The 23,476-nt window shown below is 45.7% G+C and overlaps 1 protein-coding gene across 2 annotated transcripts; it reads right to left on the bottom strand.

The window, feature by feature from the left end:
• Positions 1-2,569: 2,569 nt before the first annotated feature.
• Positions 2,570-20,917, bottom strand: SPP2 (secreted phosphoprotein 2). 2 transcript variants are annotated; one of them, XM_016186680.2, is made up of 8 exons: positions 20,714-20,913; positions 20,505-20,629; positions 13,638-13,760; positions 10,113-10,220; positions 7,728-7,782; positions 6,772-6,822; positions 4,714-4,807; positions 2,570-2,683 (listed from the first exon to the last, which is right to left on the bottom strand). In XM_016186680.2, the coding sequence occupies exons 1-7, from the start codon at positions 20,799-20,801 to the stop codon at positions 4,722-4,724; spliced, it is 636 nt and encodes a 211-aa protein (XP_016042166.1). In that variant the 5' UTR covers positions 20,802-20,913; the 3' UTR covers positions 2,570-2,683; positions 4,714-4,721. The 2 variants fall into 2 exon arrangements, with proteins under 2 accessions (XP_016042166.1, XP_016042170.1); XM_016186684.2 differs by lacking the exon at positions 10,113-10,220 and having other exon boundaries at positions 20,714-20,917.
• Between the last annotated feature and the right edge of the window lie 2,559 nt (positions 20,918-23,476).

Raw genomic sequence — 23,476 nt, 5'->3', positions numbered from 1 at the left:
CCCGCCACACACACACCAAGGTTGCTCAGGGACTGTGAAATGTATGTGAAGAGAACCTCAGGGTGGACACCCAGTTGCTGTCACTGCTGGCCAGGACTGAAAAGAGCAAAAAATGGGCACACCTCCCTCTCTCCCAAGGTGCCCCACACTGGGTGAGGGTGCTGGCAGGTGCTAAATCCGAGGCACCCCCTGACCCATCCCATGAGGGCTGACTGGGCTGCGTCCCTAACATGCACCTTCCCCAGGTCACTCCCATGTGACCTGGTCTGTGGCCTCCTGAAACATTCCAGAGAGAAGGGAAGAGGAAGAACAGTAAATATTTGAGCTCTGGGCAATTATCAATCGCAGCAGGAAATAGGGCAAGGACAGGCAACACAGTTCATGCTGGGTGCTGTGTGTAGTCCCAGGACCCCCACCCTCTATGTCACTGGGTATGGGACAGCCCTCCTCACAGCTGCCGATGGAGAGAGGTCACCACTGTTCAGCTGCAAGTTGCAAGTTGCAAGAAGACACTTTTACAGAGAGGCTTGTTCATAGCTGTTCATCTTCCACCAAGACATTTGTTTATCTATTTATTGCCACTAAGCTCAGTGTTATTCCTGGCAGACATTTTTTCCTTTATTTATTTATCTATCTATCTATCTATCTATTTATTTATTTATATTTTATTGAATAGAACAAAAAGAAATTGAGAGGGGAGGAGATAGAAAAGGAGAGAGAAAAAGAGTCCTGTAGAAATGTTTCACTGCCAATAGCACAGCTAGATACAAGATACTGGGTACTGTACAGCAAACCCTAACAAAGGGACTTTTCAAAGTTAACCCAATTACCAAATAATGTGATGATAACATTAACTATCCATTGTCTTTTTGAACCCTAAGACAGCAGGAACCTCACATCTCCACTATAGAGCCCCTACTTCCCCCAGTCCTGGAGCCCTTGGATAGGGCCCACTTTCCCGTATGCCTCTCCCAATCCATATCAAATAATATTGCATCCGCCGATCACAACCTAACCAACGCAACGATTGCCACCTCAACATGCTTCACTTCAGACTGTGTCTAGAGACTTCACGTGTGGAATGACAACCCTTCAGCTTCATTACTCGGGTGAGACCTTTCCTTTTATAGTACACTCTAATTTCATCTCACGTAGTTCACTTTCTAACAAAGTCCCAAAACCTAGATATACACCAGTTTCTATGAGAGAGAGCTTATATTCACACGTATCCATAATCTACTGCAAAATATATACCTGAAAGCAGAAGTACACTAGAGTTTGCAGTGAGTATCTTCCTAACACTTCCTCTCCACTATTCCAAGCTTTGGGTCCATGATTGCTCAACAATTTGTTTGGCTTCGTATGTTAACTCTCTTTTCAATCACCAGGTTCCAGATGCCACCAGGATGCTGGCCAGGCTTCCCTGGACTGAAGACCCCACCAATGTGTCCTGGAGCTCAGCTTCCCCAGAGACACACCTTAAAAAGAGAGAGGCAGACTGGGAGTATGGACCGACCAGTCAACGCCCATGTTCAGTGGGGAAGCAATTACAGAAGCCAGACCTTCTACCTTCTGCAACCCACAATGACCCTGGGTCCATGCTCCCAGAGGGATAGAGAATGGGAAAGCTATCAGGGGAGGGGGTGGGAAATGGAGATTGGGTGGTGGGAATTGTGTGGAATTGTACCCCTCCTACCCTATGGTTTTGTTAATTAATCCTTTCTTAAATAAAAAAAAAAAAAAGGAATGTTTCACTGCTCATGAAGCCAACCTTCTACAGGTGGGAAGCTGGGGCTTGAACCCAGGTCCTTGCACATGGTAATATGTGTGCTTAACTGTGTGTGCCACTGCCCAGCCCACCCCAACCCCACTAACTTCTCATCTGAAAATTGGGTAGATTTTTTTTTAACTTGGGGGGTTAATGGTTTACAGTAAGTACAACTATGGGTACATGTGTAAAATTTCTCAGTTTTCTGCAAAACACAGTCACCTCCAGTCTAGGTCCTCCTCCTCCACCATCTTGCACCAGGACCTGATTCCCCCACCCTCACCCCCACCCCCACCTCCCAGAGTCTTTTACTTTGGTGCAATACACCAAATCCAACCCAAGTTCTACTTTGTGTCCCCCTTCTTTTCTTTCTCAACTTAAGTCTATGACTGAGACCATCCCATATGCATTTCTGGCTTCTCACTTAACATGATTCCTTCAATTCTGTCCAAGATAAGGTGAAGGGTAGATTTTTTTTTCTATTTTCTTTACTTCTCTCTCTCTCTCTCTCTCTCTCTCTCTCTCTCTCTCTCTCTATCTCTTTCTCTCTCTCTCTCTCCCTTTCTCTCTCATCATCAGAGCCTCACTGCTTTAGGTCATACTTTTCAAATAGAAAAAAGAGATACAGAGATGGAAAGACAGAGAGAGACGGAAAGATACCACAATACTAAACCTCCCCCCTCCGAGTGGAGTCCTTGTTTGAATCTGTGTCATGTGCATGGCAAAATAGGCACTCTCCCTACCAAACCATCTCAAGGACCCAGACTATTCTATTTGTAAACAATTCATCAAGCAGTAGAAGAAAGAGCAAAAACTGGGACATTTATTGGTGGCTGGAACCAGTCAAAAGAAAACTTGCACAGTTCACGGAGAGTCTCCCTTTGCCAGGATTTCTATTTCTTCCTGCATGTTTTCCTGTTAGGAAATAAAATGGAAAGATTAGAGTCTGTGGTGCTCAGTTTGTATTCTTGCTACAGAGGCCTAAGACTCAGAGCCCCAGCACTACTGGAAAAGGAGCCTAAAATAATTGGACTTACACTGGCAAACTTCAGATAACCTACACACATGTTGGTTTTTAATGTGTACCTGTAATGTATGTAATGCCATAATGCAATGTCACTTCCATTAAAAACAAGAAAATGTGTGGTCCGGGAGGTGGCCCAATGCATAAAGCATTGGACTCTCAAGCATGAGGTCCTGAGTTCAATCCCTGGCAGCACATGTACCAAAGTGATGTCTGGTTCTTTCTCTCTTTCTCTCTCTCCTATCTTTCTCATAAATAAATAAATAAAATCTTTAAAAGAAAAAAAAACAAAACAAGAAGAGGAATTCAAGATGGTGATGGAGACCGAGCAGCTCTGCAAGGCAGCCAGCTCCATGAGCAAAGGGAAAGGAGGACAGGCATTGCTGGGGCTGGAGAAGCACCCCAAAGAGGGGACTCGGGTCTTCAAAAGAGAGGGGCTACAGGGGCATTGGGGAAAGGCTGCAGCCAGGGTCTGGGCTCATACTAGTCTCACTTGGTACAGGTGGGGGAGCAGAATCCATTTTTCCAACAGAGAGGCAGCTGAGGTCATCTAAGGATGGGGAACTGCAGGTAAGCACACTCATTTATTCAGCCACTCAGACATTCATTCACTCATTCATTCATTCATTCATTCAGTCTTTGATCTTTCATCTATGTTGCCTTTCTACAGAAAAATTTTAAGAAAAAGGACAAGCCCACCAGTGGGGGGAGGTGAGGAGGTGGGCTTCCACTTGGACCCCATTGCTCACGAACCTCCACAGAGAGGAAAGCAAGGGGGAGGTTGGGCCATTGTCAAGGCGCCAAGACTGGGCCACGACCGGACTACAGGGCTGCTCTCTGCACTGTGTGTCCCTTTGCTGAGAGTGGAGAGACTTGACCTTCAGGGACAGAAAATTCAAGAGCCAGAAGGGACAGAAGGAGAAGGAGACTGAAGAGAAGACAGAAAGACATGTGGAAGTAGGGAGAGCAGGTAGAGAGGGGGTGTGAACTGGCAGAAGCAAGAAAGTAGCAGTTCTGAGGCATCTGCCTCAAGAAATTCAGTTTCCTGATTTATTTATTTATTTATTTATTTATTTATTTATTTATTTTTGCCTCGGGTTATTATCACTGGGGCTTGGTGCCTGCACTACGAATCCACTGCTCCTGAAGGCTATTTTTTCCTTTTTGTTGCCCTTGTTGTTTATCTCTGTTGTTATTATTGTTGTTATTGTTGTCATTGTTGTTGGATAGGACAGAGAGAAATCGAGAGAGGAGGAGATGACAGAGAGAGAGAGAAAGATAGACACCTGCAGACCTGTTTCACTGCTTGTGAAGCAACCCCCTTGCAGGTGGAGAGCTGGGGCTCAAACCAGGATTCTTACACGGGTCTTTGGACTTCATGCCATGTGCACTTAACTCACTGCACTACTGCCTGGCCCCCAAAATTCAGTCCTTTAATCCATTTTGGGTCTTTACTTTTTGAACTCAGGCTCTTTGTGGGCATTCTGACCTACTGGACCACCTTCCCAGAGTAATTTTTTTTTATTTTTATTTTTTAAAAATATTTTATTACTTTATTAAATAGAGACACATTTATTAAATAGAGACACAGAGAAACTGAGATATAAGGGAGAGAGAGAAAGAGGGAGAGAGAAAGAGAGACAGCTGCAGCACTGCTCCACTTCTAGTGAAGTTTCTTTCCCTGCAGGTGGGGGATGGGGAGCTTGAGAAGGGGTCCTTGTGTATGGTAATGTGTGTTCAACTGAGTGCCCCACCATCTGGCCCTTGTCTTATTTTGAGAGAGAGAGAAGCATGGCTCCACCATTCACAGTCACTCTTTGTTGCTCCCATGTGGTGCCAGGAATTGAACCCAGGACCTCACACAGGTCAACCAGTGAGCCCCTCCCTTCCAGCTGACCCCCATTTTAAACTGTCACCTCACCTCAGGTCTTATTCTTCACCACTATTTATTCCTCCTCTGTACCACTGGCTCCGGAAATTCCTGTTTCCAGGAAGAGGGACGGTTCTCATGGCCTCTGGAGGTAGAAAGGAACCTGTAAGCTGTGTCAGGCCATTCCAGGTCCAAAGCTGCTTGCACTCAGACACTCTGAGTCAGTGAGAAAGACAGAGCCAGACTCCCCAGGAGAGTGACGGCTTCCCTTCCTTCCTCACCTGGACTTCCTCACTCTGAGCTCAGGCTGTCCTGGCTGAATCCTATGCTCCTTTCTCTCCAGTGAGAACAGTGTCACTGCAGGGAGCCCACAGGGCAGGGACTGCTACTCCTCCAGGGCCTGGAGCATGTTCTTGACCAAGTGAGCTACCTCTCATACCTGAGGCTCTGAGGTTCGAAGTTCAAACCCTAGCACCAGCACAAGCCAGGGCTGAGCAGTGCTCTGGACTCTCTCTCTCTCTCTCCTTCCCCCTCCCTCCCTCCCCTCTTCATCTTTCTCATTAAAATAAATAAAATGCTTAAAATATTTGAATGTGGGAAATTAAAAAACTCTTCATTTCATTTCTTAAAGCAAAGTATAGGAGTAAGTGGAGAGAAAAAAAGAGATTGGGAGAGTTTGCACTTTCCAGAGAATCCCCCAGGGCCAGAGATAAAGCTAATGAAGACAGCCTGTACCATTCTTGATGTCTTGTGAGGTTCAGTGCCTTTGAGTGAGATTTATTTATTTTTAATTATTTTATTTTATTTATTCATTTTTTGAATAGTGACAGAAAGAAGTGCAGAGGAAAGGAAGAAATAGGGAGAGAGACAGAGACAGAGAGCAACCTGCTTCACCACTCATGAAGCTTCTCCCACTGCAGCTGAGGACCAGAGAGACTTGACCTTAGGCCCTTGAGCACTGTGATGTGTGAACTGTACTGGCTGTATGCGTACACCACAGCTGAGCAGTACTGTGATGCTTCTCTCCCTCCCCCCCCCGTCTCTTTCTCTCTCCCTCTCTCTCTTTCCCTCTCTCTCCTAAACCTAAATGAACTTTTTAATACAGAGACAGAACCCAGAGCATGCACAATACCACTACTGGACAGACTCCCTCTGTGAGCTGGTTCTTGCTCTTTATATTCAGAAAAAGAAAGAGATAAATAGGAGAAAGACACCACAGCAATGCCCCACCATCCATGAAGCTCCCCCAGTGCTGGGCCTCAAACCCAGGACTTGGACACTCTACCAGCTGAGCTAACTCCCAGTCCTGGTCTGGGGTTTCCTGTCCTTGCTTTTCACTTAATTTTTAACATTTTATTTATGCATTCATTTATTGAATAGAGACGAGGAGAAACGAGGAAGAGGGAGATAGAAGATAGATAGATAGATAGATAGATAGATAGATAGATAGATAGATAGATAGATATTGATAGATAGATATTGATAGATAGGTAGATATTGATAGATAGATAGGCTGACCTGTAGTACTGCTTCACTGCTTATGAAGCTTCCCCCTGCAAGTGGGGAGTGAGGCTTGAACCCTGGTCCTTAGGCATGGTAACATGTGCTCTCAATTGGGTGTTCCATTGCCCAACCATTCCAAGGTTACCTTTGTAATGATTTGCAATGGAAGCTTAAGCTGTTCTTTTAGTTTTCCTCTGAATATATTTCTGCATGCACACGTATGTGTGTGTGTGTGTGTGTGTGTGTGTATGTGTGTGTGTGTTGTGTGAGTGTGTCTGTGAGTGTGTGTTGTGTGAGTGTGTCTGTGAGTGTGTGTTGTGTGAGTGTGTCTGTGAGTGTGTGTGGTATGTGTGAATGTGTGTGTGTGTATGTGTGTGAGTGTGTCTGTGAGTGTGTGTGTGTGAATGTGTGTGTGTGTGTGTGTGTGTGAATGTGTGTGTGTATGTGTGTGTGTGTGTGTGTGTGAATGTGTGTGTGTGTGTGTGTGTGTGTGTGTGTGTGTGTGTGTGTAGGGTCTCTACAGTGAAATGGCTTCGGGGGGCTCTGGAGGGATCAGAGAAGGGTTTGTTGTCATCTGTCTAAGGAGAGAGAAATAGGAGCACTTACCATGGGACCGGTCATAAAATTGTTGCCTTCTGAAATTATCAGGGGTCAGATCTGTAAAACAGCAACGGTTAGGAAGCAAAGCCCCTTATACTGGCTTCCAGAATGTTCTGTGGCTTATTATCTATGTGACAATGGTGCCCCTTCGGCGAGGAGGCAGTGTGGATCAGTAGCTGCAGCAGAAAAGAGCTGGAACTGTGGGGGACAAACCCAGTCCAACATCAAATAAAGCCAGGTAAAAAGGGGACCAAGGAGAGCCCTCTCCCCACCCCCTGCAGACTCTTCAAAGGGCGAATAGGAATACCTACAAAGGGGCAGTGGGATGATCATGTGTCTCATTTAAATAAAGGAACAAAAGAGGAGAGAGAGAGAGAGACCTCCACAGGGAGAGCACAGGACTTGCATGACTGAGGCCCCAGGTTCCATTCCTGGCACTGCTGTATGCATATGCCAGAGCTGAGCAGTACTGTGGTCTCTCTCTCTCTCCTTCTCTCTCTCTCTCTCTCCTTCTCTCTCTCTCTCTCTCTCTCTCTCTCTCTCTCTCTTTCTCTCCTCTTTCTACAGGGGGGAGGAAGATGTCTACTGGTAGCAGTGGAGACATGCAGGCATCATACCCTGGCAATAACTCTGGTGGCAATTAAAAAAATCTTGGGAGCCATCTGGTGGCACACTCAGTAGAGTAGACATGTCACAATGAGCAAGGACCTGAGTTCAAATCTTTGATCCCCACCTGCAGGGGGGAAGCTTCCTAAGTGGTGAAGCATGCTGCAGGTGTCTCTCTTTCTTCCATGTCCACCCCCACTTCTCTCTCAATTTCTCACTGTCTCATTCAACACATACAAAAATGTTTAATCTTTTAAAACAAACAAAAAAGGAAAAACATATAGTTAATGCAATTGCTCAAAGGTTAATGTGAAGTTGTCAATAAAACATTTTTAAAAAATCAGATCTCCACTTACCAATCTGATAATTGTTTCTCCATTTATAGGGTCTCAAGGCATATGCAAAAACCCTCTAAGTAAAGGCATCCACATATCAGCACATGGAAGAGAGGAAAAGGAGAGACAGACACTGAAAAAAAACACAACTGTTAGCTGGGAGACACCCTACAAGGCATTGTTAACAAAAGGAGGTGACACATTATGCACTAAATGATTGTCAGGTGTTGAGTTATGAAGGGGGGACATGATGATGAAGCCACTGACATCCAGATACAAGCCTCCATCCTCAGGAGCCTGTGCTGGGCAAACAGCCTCAGTGTTCACAGCATAGAGAGAGGGGCTCCCCCAGTCTGTCAAGAGGGGGACAAAGTGTTAATACTTGGAAGAGGAGAGGAAGAAAGGGAGTTAATGAAGAGGAAAAGTCTGGAGAGAGAGCAAGAGAGGAAATAAAGGGGAGAGAGGGAGGGAGGGGAGCAGAAGTGGAAAAGAAGGGGGAGGGGTCAGGTGGTGGTGGTACACCCAGTTAAGTGCACATATTATCATGCCCAAAGACCCAGATTCAGGCCTCCACTCCCCATCTGCAAAGGGGACACTTGAAAAATGGTGAAGCAGGTCTGCAAGTGTCTCTTCCTCACTCCTCTCTATCTCCCTCCCCTCTTGACTTTTCTCTGTCCTATCAAGTGTATTAGAAAGAAAATGGTGAAAACGAAAGACGTGGGGAAGAAGGAAGAAGAGAGAGGGGATGGGAGGAGGTGAGAGCAGGGAGGGAAAGAGGGAGAAGGGGGAGGAGAGCAGAAAGATGACACAGGCTTGGTGACATGGTTTTGGGTCCCTAGGATGGACTGTCCACAAGACCAGCAGTGCCCTGTCCTTTCCAGGAATGGGACCCAGGAAATGGTCCCAGCTGGGGGATTATTTGGAATATTTCTGCCTCACTCTCTGTCTCCTGGAACAGAAGACAATATACCAGTTAAATATCTGTCCCCTTTTCTTGTGCTGAGCCCCAAATGACTAATCCAATATTTCCTTGAGATTCTTCTTTTGGACTGTCTGGGTTTTCTTGGCTGGGACTTGAGCCAAGCCTTGCTGCATTCACTCCCAAGCGAGAGGGTCTGTGTCCCATCAGGTTCACACACCACCCCAAGTGTCAGCAGGGCATCACCCCAAGTGTCAGCAGGGCAGGCCTGACGGTGGCCTGACCCCTGCAGGACTAACAGGCACTGCTATGCCATACGAACTCTTCACTCTCGGTTCATTTCCCTTCCAGAAGGAAACAAAAGGCATAAATCTAGTTGGAGGTGTAAAGGAATTCCTGGAAGTTCAAAAATCAATTTTCTACATGGAACCAAAAAATTCAGAGAACAGCTGTTCACTATTTTCAATGAATGGTTGTACTGTAAACATGAAAAGACAACAGACCAGAGTGATTTTAGATAGAGAACAGATAAGTCATTATTGAAAGTAGGAAACAGAAGAAATAAAACTGAAAAGGAAAGAAAAGAAAGAAAGAGCCCCAAAGTGGTGGAGGTGTCCTGAGAAGACACATTGCTAAGTCTGTGGGTGACCCTCCTTCTTAACCTTGTAGACTATTTGAGTGGCAGCTAGATTTATGCGCTCTCTCTCTCTGTCTCTCTCTCTCTCTCTCTATTTGAGTAGCAGCTAGATTTATGCTCTCTCTCTCTCTCTCTTTGAGTAGCAGCTAGATTTATGCTCTCTCTCTCTCTATTTGAGTAGCAGCTAGATTTATGCTCTCTCTCTCTCTTTGAGTGGCAGCTAGATTTATGCTCTCTCTCTCTCTCTCTATTTGAGTAGCAGCTAGATTTATGCTCTCTCTCTCTCTCTCTCTCTTTGAGTGGCAGCTAGATTTATGCTCTCTCTCTCTCTCTCTCTCTCTCTCTCTCTCCATTTTAATTGGCTCATAATTCTTTACCATCCCCTAACCTTTAATGACAAGGAAACTGACAGCTTATTTTACTGTTTTTGTTTATTCATTTGCTTTGCTTTGTTTAAAAGTGAGAAAGAGAGTAAATAACCACAGCACTAAAGCTTCCTTCAATGTGGTGGGTGCTGGGCTTGAACCTGGCTCACTATCCCAGTGAGCACACTATCCCGGTGAGCTCTATCTCACCGCCCATGAGAACTTACATAAAAATCTTGTTGGGATCTGTGGAGACAGTACAGAGGTTGCACCCCAGACCTGTATGCCTGAAGCCCCAGAGGCATGTTCAGTCTACCCACCCACACCACCATATGCCAGGAGGGAACAGTTCTCCATTTCTCTCTCACTGACATAAAAGTGAGAGTTCAGGTGAGCATGCAGAGATGTGCTTGCCCCCACGTGCGTGATGCTCCAGATGTCACAGCTGTCAGTGCTCCCCATCCATCCCAAGACCTTGGCTTTACCTCTTCGCTGCTATTGGACTCCGAGCTGAAGGACCAGCGGCAGCGCACCCACACATCCTGCACCTGTTCAGCGGATACCTGCACGGTGCTTCTGCACTGGGCTGCAGGCTGGAGAGGAAAGAGAACTGTCAGGTGAGCTTCCAGCAGCTCAGAGAAAGAGCTGGGACCCAGCCAGGGAACCAGGCAACATAGGCTTTGGATAAAAAGATGCAGCACATTACAGAAGCCAGACCTTCTACCTTCTGCAACCCTCAATGACCCTGGGTCCATGCTCCCAGAGGGATAGAGAACGGGAAAGCTATCGGGGGAGGGGGTGGGATATGGAGATTGGGCGGTGGGAATTGTGTGGAGTTGTACCCCTCCTACCCTATGGTTTTGTTAATTAATAAAAAAAAAAAAAAAGGAAAAAAAAAAAAAAGATGCAGCAGAAAGTTAAAAAAGAAAAGAAAAGAAACCTAGATGTTTGCAGGTAACTAACTGGCTAAAGGAGTCAGAGACATCTACTCCATGGAATAGTACTCTGCAACCAAAAAAAGAGGATATTGTGCCCTTTGGGACAAAATGGATGGAACTGAGGTGATGTTGCTTAGGTCAATCAGAGATAAAAGGCAACTACCAGATGGTTTCACGTATATGTGGACTATGACTTGCAAACAAACAAACAAACAAAAAAACAAAAAAACAGACACAAGTAAAGCAAACTGTTTCTAAGACCTGCGAGAAATTATGATGGTTATCGTGTTATCTTTGGGAGGTGGGAGGGTGGGGACACAGCATTTTGGTGGTGGTAGGTGTGGTGTGGAGCTATATATTTTTAATCTTACAGTCCTGTAACCCACTATCATTCATAAATAATTTTTTTAAAAAAAGAAACTTGAAAGTGTTTCATTTTTCTAAAATAAAAGTGTAGCAAGACCTGAGCAGGAACCTGTGAACTAGTTCAGTGGCTCCTTGGTGCCTGATGCATCACAGTCCCTGGAGGGCCCAGCCTTCCCCTCGTGAGCGCTGGGGAAACAGCCTGGAATGGACGGACACCTCCTGAGCCCAAAGAACGGGGAGACACCAAAGGACTTCGCTGTCTGCTGCGGCTTCCTCTTCTTCTTCCTCTTCTCCTTCTCCCTCTCCCTCACCCTCTCTGTCCGCTTTTCTTTCTTTCCTTTAATATTTTTTAAATTATCTTTATTTATTTATTGGACAGAGACCACCAGAAGTCTAGAGGAAAGAGGGTGACAGAGAGGCTCCTGCAGCACTGCTTCAACACTCGTAACGCTTTCCTCTGCAGGTGGAGACCAGGGGCTCGCACCCTGATCCTTAAGCATCGTAACGTGTGTGCTCAACCAGGTGCACCATCACCCAGCTCCCCTTTCCGTCTTCTCCTTCATCTTCTCCTCCTCCTTCCTCCTTCCTCTGATTTCTTTAGAAACAGACACCCATGGCCCCTAATTTGGGTCTTTTGTCAAATAGAGTGACTGGAGAAAAGTCTCACAAAATGGTTAACAGAACCAAGGACAAATAGAAGATCCTTTATTCAGAATTTAAGTCACTAAGATGTGACTTTAGATAATCAAAGTCTGGAAACTAGACAAATTAACTACCAAAATATGAGCACCTGGGCAGGAGTAGATAGCATAATGGTTATGCAAAGAGATCTTCACGCCTGAGGCTTCAAAGTCCCAGGTTCAATCCCTGCACCACTTAAGCCAGAGCTGAGCAGATGCTCTGGTTTAAAAAAAAAAAAAAAAAAAAAGAGCACCTCAAACAGTGAAATTTTGGATATGTGGACTCTGGCCAATGGGTACTGACCAAGTATGGAGTTACACTCTGGCCACCGAAGCAACGCAAAAAATCAGACATGCCACAGTCCGGATCCCATGGAGCCCAGGTAATGTGGGAGACAGTCTTTGTGCAACAGTCAACTACAGGACATCATGGTCCTCATTAGGAACACAGGGCATCCAGGTGGTGGTGAATCTGGTAGAACACACATGTTACCATGCTCAGAGACCTGGGTTCAAGTCCCTAGTCCCCAACTACAAGGGAAAAGTTTCATGAGGAGAGAACGGTGCTGCAGGTGTCTCTCCTCCTTCTCCCTGTCTTTTCCTCTCTTTCTGTCTCTCATTTTCTATTAAAAAAAATAACACAGTTGGTGTTCTGTAGGCCCCAGTGCTTTTACTTTACAGAAATCATCTAAGTTCATTTCCCATGTCTACGCTCGACCGGACCTGCCAATATACGTGGAGATCTTTGCCCACCCTGTCCAACGCTTGACGTCTTGTCATCCAATCTGGTCCCCTACGCCTACACTGAACTTCTCTGTTCCAGTCTCTTGGAAACAGAGTTGGCAGTCAGCTGAGGTCAAGAACAAACACCTCATCACAGACCCCTGCAAGCGTCAACCCGGCTTTGACCTAGCACGTTATGATTGGGCCCTCCTCAATCGCTATCGAACAGGCCATGGCCGGTGCGCCGCTATGTTCCATCGCTGGGGAGCCAGAGACGACCCGAACTGCCCCTGCGGCTCCAGACAGACTATGACCCACATAGTCAACGACTGCCACCTCTCCAGATTAAAGGAGGTCTCAAAACTTTACATCAGGCTCAACCTGACGCTGTTGACTGGCTGCGGAAGAAGGGCAAACGCTAGAAGAAGAACAGAAATCATCACCTCCATTTTACTTTTATTTTCATTTTTCTTTTTTTGTTTATTTTTTGGCTCCAGGGTTATTGCTGGGGCTCAGTCCACTGCTCCAGGAGGCTATTTCCCCCCCCTTTTTGTTGCCGTTGTTATTTTATTGTTGTTGTGGTTATTATTGTTGTTACTGATGTTGTTGTTGTTGGATAGGAGAGAGAGAAATCGAGAGAGGAGGGGGAGACAGAGAATAGGGAAGACATCTGCAGACCTGCTTCACCGCTTGTGAAGTGACCCCCCCACACACACCTGCAGGTAGGGAGCTGGGGGCTCAAACCGGGATCCTTATACCAGTTTTGCACTTGGCGCCATGTGCACTTAACCCGCTGCACCTGACCCACTTATTTTCATTTTTATTGGCACCATTTGTTTTATTTGCTAGGACAGAGAAATTGAGAGGATAGAGGGAAATGGATAGATAGATAAATACAGAGAAAAACCTGTAGTACTTGTTTCACCATTCATGAAACATCCCCCCTGTAGGTGAGGAGTTGGGCCTTGAACCCAAGTCCTTGTGCATGGTAACGTGTGATTATCCAGAGGTGCCTGGCCCCTCATCACCTCCACTTTAAGAACAGGAGACAGTGGCACAGAGATTAAATAATTATCTAAAACACTCAGAACTGTGAACTGCAGAGTGCTAAGTTCTCAATCACTGAGCCACACTGCCCCCACCAGGGATCACAGCTTGAACATAATCAGAGAAGCCCCCCAATATGTCCAGAGACCAGCCAGGGGTCAAATTCTCCATGTGAATTCAGATCAGCTCCAAGTCTTGAAGAAAATATGGGCTCCCCATGGAAGGTTCTGGAACCTGCCTGCCCCGCCACACTCACCACATGGTAGCCCCTCTGGAAGTTACAGGTGGCAGGATCCTCCCTCGAGTCTTTCCTGCACGTGGTCTCCCGAACGCTGAACTCTAGATCCAGGCTCAAGCTGCCCTCGTCCATGAGATTAACCTTCACAAAGATTAAAAAAAAAAAAAAAAGTCATTTGTGTGGCTCTGGGTTTCACAACGAAGGGGTGTTTCCCCTACACAATTAGGAAAAAAATTAAAAATGACAGAATGCATTGGCACTCAACTCAGTACTCCTACTCCAAAGACCAGGGCTCTGCACTGTGTTATCATAATAGTCAAAGACTGGAAGCAGCCTAAATGTCCATTGACAGATGACCGGCTAAAGAAGTTACAAGATATTAATCATGGAATACTACTCTGCAATCAAAACGATGATATTGTGTCCTTTGGGATAAAATGGATGGAACTGGAGGTGATTATGCTTTGAGAGATAAGGAAAGAGATGAAAGGCCACTACTACCAGATGGGTTCACTCATGTGTAGAATCTATAGATCTGATTTCCATGAACTTGCAAAAGAAAAATAAAACCAAAAACAGAAGCAAACAGTTTCTTTGTGAGAACTATGGTGCTCATCTTTGGGAGGTGAGAGGGTGGGGACACAGAGCTCTGGTGGCGAGTGTGATGTGGGACTATATACACGACAATCTTACAACCTTGGAGCCCACTATTAATCGCAAATACAAATGGAATAAGTAAATAAACAAAACAAACATCAGGGAAAGAAGTCCCTGAGCAAAACTGTACGGCACTTTAGTGACAAAAAGGAGCCAGAGGACGAGACAGTTCACAAGGCACCATGTGCTAGGACCCAGGTTCAAGCCCCTCCCCCCAACTACAGGAGGAAAGCTTCATGGGAGATGAAGCAGTGCTGTGGGTGGTATCTATCTTTCTCTCCCTCTCCCTATTTCCCCCTGCCCTCTCAATTTCTCTCTGTCCTGTCAAATAAAAAATAGAAAGGAAAAAAATATGGCCACCGGGAGCAGGGGTTTGTAGTGCAGGCACTGGGCCCCAAGGACAACCCCTGGTGGCAAAAACAAAACAAACAAAAACTCAGGAGCCAGAACTAGTGTCCTCACTCCTGGAAAAGCCTAGCAATTCAAACTGCAATGCCAGTTACAGTTTGCTTCTACTTTTTAAAAAAATATATTTATTTATTCATTTATTCCCTTTTGTTGCCCTTTTATAGTTGTTGTTGGATATGACAGAGAGAAATGGAGAAAGGTGGGGAGAGACAGAGAGGGGGAGAGAAAGACAGACACCTGCAGACCTGCTTCACTGTCTGTGAAGTGACGCCCCTGCAGGTGGAAAGCTGGGGGCTTGAACCGGGATCCTTACACTGGTCCTTGCGCTTTGCGCCACGTGGCCTGCGCTTAAGCCACTGCGCTACAGCCCGACTCCCGTGCTTCTACTTCTAAACCAACATGAAGGGTCTTTCTTCACTTATCACAAACATGCACAAAGAAGCAAAAAAGAAAAAAAAAAATGAGTCGCCTTTTCAGCTCATGTCTCAGGCTCACAGGAACTTGTGGTTCTCCTGGCTTCTGCTCCCATTCTGAGGATTTGTATCATTTTGTGATCTGTTTCATGTCAGGTGCCTCTTTCTTTCTTTCTTTCTTTCTTTCTTTCTTTCTTTCTTTCTTTCTTTCTTTCTTTCTTTCTTTTTTGTTGTTGTTGTTGGTGGTGAATTTGCTGTTTAAAGTGGCCTGGAGCTCAGTGCTGTGGAGTGTCTTAAATACTAGAAAACTTGTGATGTGTGTAACAGAGCAAACAAAATGAAGTGTTAAATGAGCTTGAGTCAGGCATGAGTGTTAATGCTGCTGACTGTGAGGTTAGTGTTAATGACTCAACAGTACGAATTAAATGGGGGGGGGGTGGTGGCACACAGGGTTAAGAGCACACAATGTGAAGTGCAAGGACACGCACAAGGATCCCAGTTGGAGTCCCCAGTTCCCCACCTGCGGGGGGAGCGGGGTCAATTTGAAAGTAGTGAAGCATCTGTAGGTGTCTTTCTCTCTCCCTCTGTTTTTCCTTCCCTTCTCAATTTCTCTCTGTCTTATCCAACAACAACAGTGGGAATAAGATGGCTGCCAGGAGCAGTGGATTTGTAGTGCAGACACCAAGCCCCAGCAATAACCCTCAAAGCAAAAAAAAAAAAAAATGCTATGACCAGAAGATTGTGGCAACCTAGTCCTGATGCTCCCAGGAGCAATGATGAATGGTCTGATATTCATTGATTTTGTGTTTGCAGGATTTTCAAGACCAAAACCACCCTCAGTGATATGAATCGGTTTTTGCCAGTGTCATTTTCCTAAAAGAAAAGAGAAGAAAAGAAAAGAGTGGTCTGGGAGGTGGCACAGTGGATAAAGTACTGTATTCTCAACCATGAGGTCCCAAGTTCAATTCCCAGTAGCACATGTACCAGAGTAATGTCTGGTTCTTTCTCTCTCTCCTTCTTTCTCATGAATAAATAAACTATTTAAAAAGAAAAGAAAATACCCCCGAAATTTTGAAAGTATTCTGGCAACACAAAAGTTTAATTAAAAAGATGAAAATGTGCAGGGTTTTGTTGTTGTTTTTGTTTGTTTGTTTGGTTGGTTGGTTGGTTTTTATGAACAAGCTTCTTTTTGCTTCTTTAAGCAATTTGGAGCACTCTTCCCAAAATATGAAGAAAAGCTTAACAGTTTTGTTTCTTCAAGTGAACTCACTTCCAGCCAGTGAATTTCCACTTTTGTCTGAAAATGTAGAACAAACTAAATTCAGAGCAGTAAGGAGTCAACTGGAGGAAACCCTAAGCCCAATTTTGTTGCTCAGTTAAATTGTGGAGCCTTACAATTAGTGTCATGATGTGAGTGCAGTTTTCCCTTTTTAAAAAAATATGTATTTTACACCCACACATGAAGAGAAAAATGTCCAAAAAGCCATCCTCACACATGTGCATGGTGGGTGTCTCGGAGGGATGGAGAACGGACCTTACTGTTGATTTTCTCTTTCTTGTTGGATTTTTTTGACTTCTTATAATGAGAACGTCTTGCTTCTTTTATTTGTGCTCTTCTGTTGTTGTTTCCTCCAGGGTTATCACTGGAGCTCGGTGCTGGCATTACAAATCCACTGCTCCTGGAGGCCACTTTTTCAATTTATTATTATTTATTATTTTTATTATTATTAGGTAGGACAGAGAGAAATTGAGAGAGGAGAGGAACCTCCCCTGACCCCTCAATTTCTCTTTGTCTTATCAAATAAAAAGAAGGAAGGGAAGATCGGGCAGTGGCACATTGGGTTAAGCACACATAATACTAAGTGCAAAGACCCACACAAGGATCCCTGTTTGAGTCCCCAACTCCCCATCTGCAGGGGGATTGCTTCACAAGCAGTGAAACAGGTCTGCAAGTATCTATCTTTTTCTCTTCATGTCTATCTTCCCCTTCTCTCTCAGTCTATCTATGTCCTATCCAATTAAATGAAGAAAAAAAATGGCCACCAGGAGCAATCCATTCATAATGCAGGCACCACGCTCCGGTGATAACCCTAGAGGCAAAATAAATGAATGAATGAATGAATGAATGAATGAATGAATGAATGAATGAATGAATAGGAGGGAAAAGGAAGAAAAAATTACTTCTGGGAACAGTGGGTTCATTGTGCAGGTACTGAGCCCCAGTGATAAGCCTGATGAGCATAAAAAGAGAAAGAAGAGGAGGTGAAGATGCAGAAGTAGCAGTAGGAAGAGAAGAAGGAGAAGAAGAAGAAAGGGAGAGAGAAAGAAAGAGAAGGAGAAGAAAGAAGGCGGTCAGGGCATTGGCACACCTGGTTAAGTGCACACATTACCATGCACTAAGCCCAGGGTTTAAGCCTGCGGGGCTGGGGTAGGGTACTCTGCAGCCGTGTTGCTACTGGGCTCATTAAGCAAACTCGGGGATAAAAGAGCAGGGCCTGACCCTTCACCCTAAATCCACATTCCCCACTAAACCATTTATTTTCCTTGGACATATTCCTAGAAGTGAAACTACCGGGTCTAAAGTTCTAAGTAATTGTTATTGTTCATGTTTCATGTGCTTATAATTATGCTTGACACATATTTCCACACTGCTTTCCAAAGATTACCAGCTCACACTCTCACTCTAGCAGTGTTTGAACTTTCTTTCTTAAAAACCAAGTTGTTCTTCCTTTTCACCTTCTTATTTTAACTCTGCTCTTGTTATTTTGAATGAGGAGGTTGAATATTTTTCCATTTCGCTGCTTCTACTGAGAGTTATTTGTATCCTCTGTACCAGTGGCCCCGTTCCTTGCTTGGCCTCTCTCCTGAGGATTTGGCTTTTATCTGTGAGTGTCATTCTCCTGTCTACTGGTGTGGAGAGAATTGGGATAACGGAGGTCATCCACTGGGTGAGAAGGCATGGCTAACACAATAAAAGTAAAGCATGAACTCCCCCCGAAAAGGAGAGAAACATTAGCAGGAAAGATCAAAGGAAAAGACCCTTCCTTCCAATGAGAGAAGAAATGCAGCCTCTGTGCAAGGAGCATGGGAGAGGGGTGGATCCATGAATTTGAAAAACTAGAAAAGGGAGGGGGGAGGTGGCGCACCTGGTTAGGCGCCCATGGTACTGTGCAGAAGGACCGGAGTGCCAGCCCGGCTCCCCACCTGCAGCAAGGATCCTTCATGAGCCGTGAAGCAGGTCTGCAGGTGTTTATCTGTCTCTCTCCCTCTCTATCCCCCATCTCAATTTGTTTCTGTCTTATGGATTAAAATGGGTGGGGATGACTGCCAGTAGTAGTAGATTATAACCCTGGAGGCAAAAAGAAAGAAAGAAAAGAAGGGAGGGAGGGAGGGAGGGAGGGAGGGAGGAAGGGAGGGAGGGAGGGAGGGAGGGAGGGAGGAAGGAAGGAAGGAAAGAAGGAAAGAAGGAAGGAAGGAAGACTAAAAAAGTTTGAGGAATAGCAAAAATGGGCAAATTTTCAGACAGAAGAACAGTGAAGCCCAGAAAGAGATAGCTTTGCATTTACTAAGGTACAGAGAGAGAGAGAGAGAGAGAGAGAGATGTTTATTTGCAGAGGCGTAGGGTCTGGACTTAGGTCTATGCCAGCAGAGTGGCACACATGGTGAAATCCAGTGGTTCCTAACCTTGACCACAGAAATCTTGAATGAACAGATGGTGTAAGAAGATGAGCCCTGGCCTGGTCCCCATCCGGCCATCTGGCATGTTTGAAATATGCTCTGGATGTCTGTACCTCCTAGCAGGTTATTTCCACAGACCAGACTCCCAGAACTTGTCTCCGTGTCCTGATCCATCTAACTGCTAACCTTCTCCAGTGCACCTCAACTTGAACCACACCTCTGAAGTTAGGCTCAGAAGATGGCAATCACCCCCAGTACACACACACACACACACACACACACACACACACACACCAGCAATGGATCTCATCCAATTCTAAGGAGAAGCCCTATTGAAGGATGGGGTTCTCTATTCCACCCAGAACTCTTCCAGAAGGAATTTTATCTTTGGCTCAGAACCAGCCACACATAACATGTGCAGCAGTGCCCCATCCCACCAACACACTCTGGACACAACTCTTCCTGGGCTGGTGCTCCCCCCACCCCAACACACACACACACACACACACACACACACACACACACACACACTTGGGAACAACATGAGTGATCCCATCAGTATCCTGGAAAGGAGACCTAGAAAGGAGAAACAGCTAGTTTCTAGAGAAAGAGAGTCACAAGAAGTCTTGAGTGAAAACCTCTCCAGAAACCAGTGTGAGCTGAGACGGCGCCCAGCAGGGATGGGAGGACCCAGGGACAGACAAAGATATGCATGGTCACCTGGGATTAGCCAAGCATGGCCACCCCTGCCTCCCCTGTAACCTGGGTGCTTGGTGCTCTCATCCCTGGACTTCTAACCTTGTAGAAGCTCCTTTCTTCCACCTTACCCTCTGACACACAGTCCCTTTCCAAGTTGAAACCCCCAGAGGCTCTTGAAGGAGGAAGACAGCTTTCTGTCTAGGGCCTCCTTTCTCCTGAATACTATTTCTGCATCTCTTTCTTCACCCAGCACAGCCTGAGTCCTCAGAAGTAAGAGACAACTCATCTACCCCTCCTTCCCAGGGCGTGTGGGAGGCAGGCTGCTCCCAAACTGACCAAGAAAGGTAGGGAGAGGAGGAGAGGTCTTTAACTTAGAGTTCAGAGTTTAGTGCCTGCATTGGGAGCAGAACTTGGAAAACTTCCTGTTGTGTGAGTGAGCAGTCCATTTTATTTTATTTTATTTATTTCTTCCTTTCTTTCTTCCTTCCTTCTTTCCCTACTTATTATTATTATTATTATTATTATTATTATTATTATTATTTTAACCAGAGCACTGCTCAGCTCTGGTTTATGGTGTTATAGGGGATTGAACCTGGGACTTTGGAGCCTCAGGCATGAGAATCTTTCTGCATAATCATTATGCTATCTATCCCTGCCCAGATTGAGCAGTTCTTGGTGAAGCTTTTCCAGAGGGACCTGGAGACTTTGGGCACACACACACACACACACACACACAAAAAACAGGTTGTGCACAAGTGCACATCTGGTAGGAGGGACAGAGATAGAGGGAAGAGCCCAGGGAGAGACTTAGGCACCCAAAGTCACTTTGAGAACCTGGAGTAGGGGAGCAGTGATTAAGTCCTTTCTCTGCTGAATACATTCTGAAAGAAAAGCTGAACTGGTCTCTCCTAAAACTGATAAAGCAAAAGGACCCACAAGAGAATAACAAGAGGGGAAAAAAATTAAAAAGTAGTACAAGGAGGGATTAAAAACAAAAACAAAACAGAGCTAAGCATGGCCGTAGACTTACTCTCTTTAAGGAGCTCCGGAATGGGCGGAGGAGAAAGGGGCTCAGTGACTGGGAGTTCACTTTGGCCACGGAGGCCCCCAGGGCATCCCGCAAGGAGGCTGGGTCATAGTCATACACCGGGAATCCTAGACACAGAGCACACAGTGACGGTGAGACCAGATGCACAGACAGGACGCACAGACAGGACTGAGTCCAGGGGTCGCTCCTACCTGCACAAGACCAGCAGTTCATTCCCAGAACGAGAGTGACCAGCAGCCCTGCCCCCATCCGTTCCATTCTGGGGGGACCCATTTTCATCTGGAGCCAGAGAGAGAGAGCTTCACTGCGTTTACGGGTGTCACAGATTCCCTTGGGAGCAGCTCTATCAAATGGGACCTGGCTCTGAAGCGGTCTGTAACTTAAACAGACACCAGCAACCCCAGGGACAGTGGTTGCTGCCAGCTCTTCCCATGGAGAGGGTCCAGCTCGAGGCTACTTTTGAAGTTGTGACCTTGGCCTGGGACTTTGGCCTGTGGCAGAAGCCATCAAGAGACGGAGGCCCTGTGCGTGTGCTGGCTGTTTTCCTGTGTGCTAATTTCACCCACATATTCTGCTCATTTCTCTTCATGGGCAAAGGGATGCAGTCTTTTTTTTTTTTTTTTAACAAAATAACTAATTTATTTTATTATTTTTTCCTTTATTGAGGGGGATTAGTGGCTCACAGTTGACAGCGAAATACAGTAGTTGGCACATATGCAGCATTTCTGAGTTTTCCACATAGCACTCTATGCCCCACCTAAGTCCTCCTCTGTCATCCTGTTCCAGGACCTGAACACTCCCCCCACCACCTAAGAGTCCTATGCTTTTGGGCACAATATATATATATATATATATATGTATTTTTATATAGCAGCAGGGAACAAACCTATGTGTGATATTGCTGAGTTGACTTCTTGGCCTGGTATTTATTCTATATTTTTGAGAGAATGGAGAGAGAGAGAGAGAGAGAGAGAGAGAGGGAAAGACAACAGAACACCATTCTGCCATCCATGGACTAATCCCCACCACCACCACCACACACAGACATACTCTCTATTCTTCATGGTGTTGAGAGAGGAGAGATCCCACAGCCCTGCTTCACCCTCCATGGGGTGCTGTCAGACAGGTGATCGATGATAGACCCATCAGTGATAGATCAATAGATGATAGACCAATAGCTAGAGGATAAAAAAAGAGAGACAAGTAGGTGATAGATTGAAATAGAAATAGATACATAGATAGACAAAGATGATAGAAGGTAGATGAGAGTGGTAGAAGATAGATAATCCATATCAATAGATATATTAAATATATTGATAGAAGAGAGGGGGTAGGGGGAGAGGGGGGGTGGATGGGGGAGGGGGTGGGAGAGGGATATTTGAATGAATTGACTGAAGGCTGCAGTGTGGGCCAGCAGCTGGAGACTCCAGGAAGAGTTACAGTTCAAGTCCAAGGCCATCTGCTGGCAAAGCTCTCTCTTGGGGGAGGTCAGATGTCTCCACTCAAGCCTTCCCCGACAATCTCAATCCCACCACATTATGGAGACTAACCTGCTCAGGCCAATGAAATCGCTCAGCTTTGATCCAGGCCCCCTGAGCACTGGAGAAAGAAGCTTTGCTGCTATGAATGAGGAAAAAAACAGGGAGGAAGACATGGAGGAGGAAGAGGAGGAGGAGGAGGAGGAGGAAAGAGATGCTGGGAGACTGGTCAGGACAGATGTCCCCTTGAGCACAGTGACCATAGATGCTGAATCACTGCCACCACTCAACTAACTTACCTAGGTCACCTCCCACCTCTCAGGGAGTCTCACTGGGGGGCTTTCCTGACCTCCAGTCAGTCTTTCTCCCCCATGTCCTGTCTTTTGCCCTTCAGCCATGTCTCTCAGCACCTGTCACAGCACAGGGACTCTTGACTCTCTCTCTCTTTCTCTCTCTCTCTCTCTCTCTCTCTCTCTGGCAGATGACAAGCTCTGCAGAGACTAGCTTTGACTTCAGCAGCAAGCTAAACATTCACAGTTGTGTTTGGCTTTTAATTGGGGAATGATGGGCCACAGCACAGCTGCTGACACATGGGACTGGTTTCTCATCAATGTGTCTCTGCAAAACATGTTCAGCTCCAACTTGAGTCCTCTTCCTCCACCATCCACCAGGACCCCAATGTCCTTTCCACCCACTCCTCTGTTGGTATGCAGGAGACCCCTTCTGTTTCATTTGGTTTAAATCCCCCCTGCTTAACACTATTCTATTTACATAACCACTTCATTCTATTTACATAACCACTGTTAACAAGTTCCACCCTCCTTCCAGGGCATTTGTGGTTCAGTGATAGGATTCTCACCTAATCTGCCCCCTCTTTGTCACACTCTGATTTTCACCAGTCACTTTTCTCTCCACCCTCTCTATGTCACATCCTGTTTCCACCCTACTTGGGAAGTATATATAAAGACAGCATTGTGAGTTTTAGACTACTGTACTTTGAGTTTAACTTAGCTCGTCTTAGATTGTGCTGCGTCCTGCATGAATAAAGAGATACTGCCTACAGCTCAACCATGAGTCCCTGGTCGTCTGTTACCCGCCCGTGAAGCCAGCCCGGCGAAAACAACATAACCCGTCGAAAACAACACTCCTCTACTTTCCTCTCCTACCAGAAATCTTTGCAACACACCACCCTCAGTGCAAGTTTTGCCCTATCTTCTCCCTTCCTTTCCTTGTTTCTCAAGTCCTACTTTTAAGTGAGGTTATCCAGTATTTGAATTTCACCTTTCAGCTTGTCTCATTTAATGTGCTTCCTTCAAGATCCAGCCAAGAAGAGGCAAACTCAATGGGTTTTTATATTTCATGGGATATTACTCTGCAGTCCAAAAGCAGAGCTTGTGTCCTTTGGGGACAAAGTGGTTGGAGCTGCTCTGAGCTGGCTTTTTCAGATAATAGAAACACAGCGACAGGCTGGGCAAG

Source organism: Erinaceus europaeus, chromosome 7, assembly GCF_950295315.1.
Source record: "Erinaceus europaeus chromosome 7, mEriEur2.1, whole genome shotgun sequence".
NCBI classification, from domain to species: domain Eukaryota; kingdom Metazoa; phylum Chordata; class Mammalia; order Eulipotyphla; family Erinaceidae; genus Erinaceus; species Erinaceus europaeus.
Note: the sequence above shows the minus strand (reverse complement) of the source record. Positions and strands in the feature narration are given on the sequence as shown.

Excerpts from the sequence above, each read along its gene's own strand:
- SPP2 (XM_016186680.2), bottom strand. The coding sequence starts at position 20,801 with ATGAAAATGGGTCCCCCCAGAATGGAACGGATGGGGGCAGGGCTGCTG. Across the intron at positions 10,221-13,637 it reads TCCAGAGGGGCTACCATGTG|CCTGCAGCCCAGTGCAGAAG; the intron begins GTGAGTGTGGCG and ends TTTCCTCTCCAG. Across the intron at positions 7,783-10,112 it reads AGTCCAATAGCAGCGAAGAG|AGGGTTTTTGCATATGCCTT; the intron begins GTAAAGCCAAGG and ends GCCTTTACTTAG.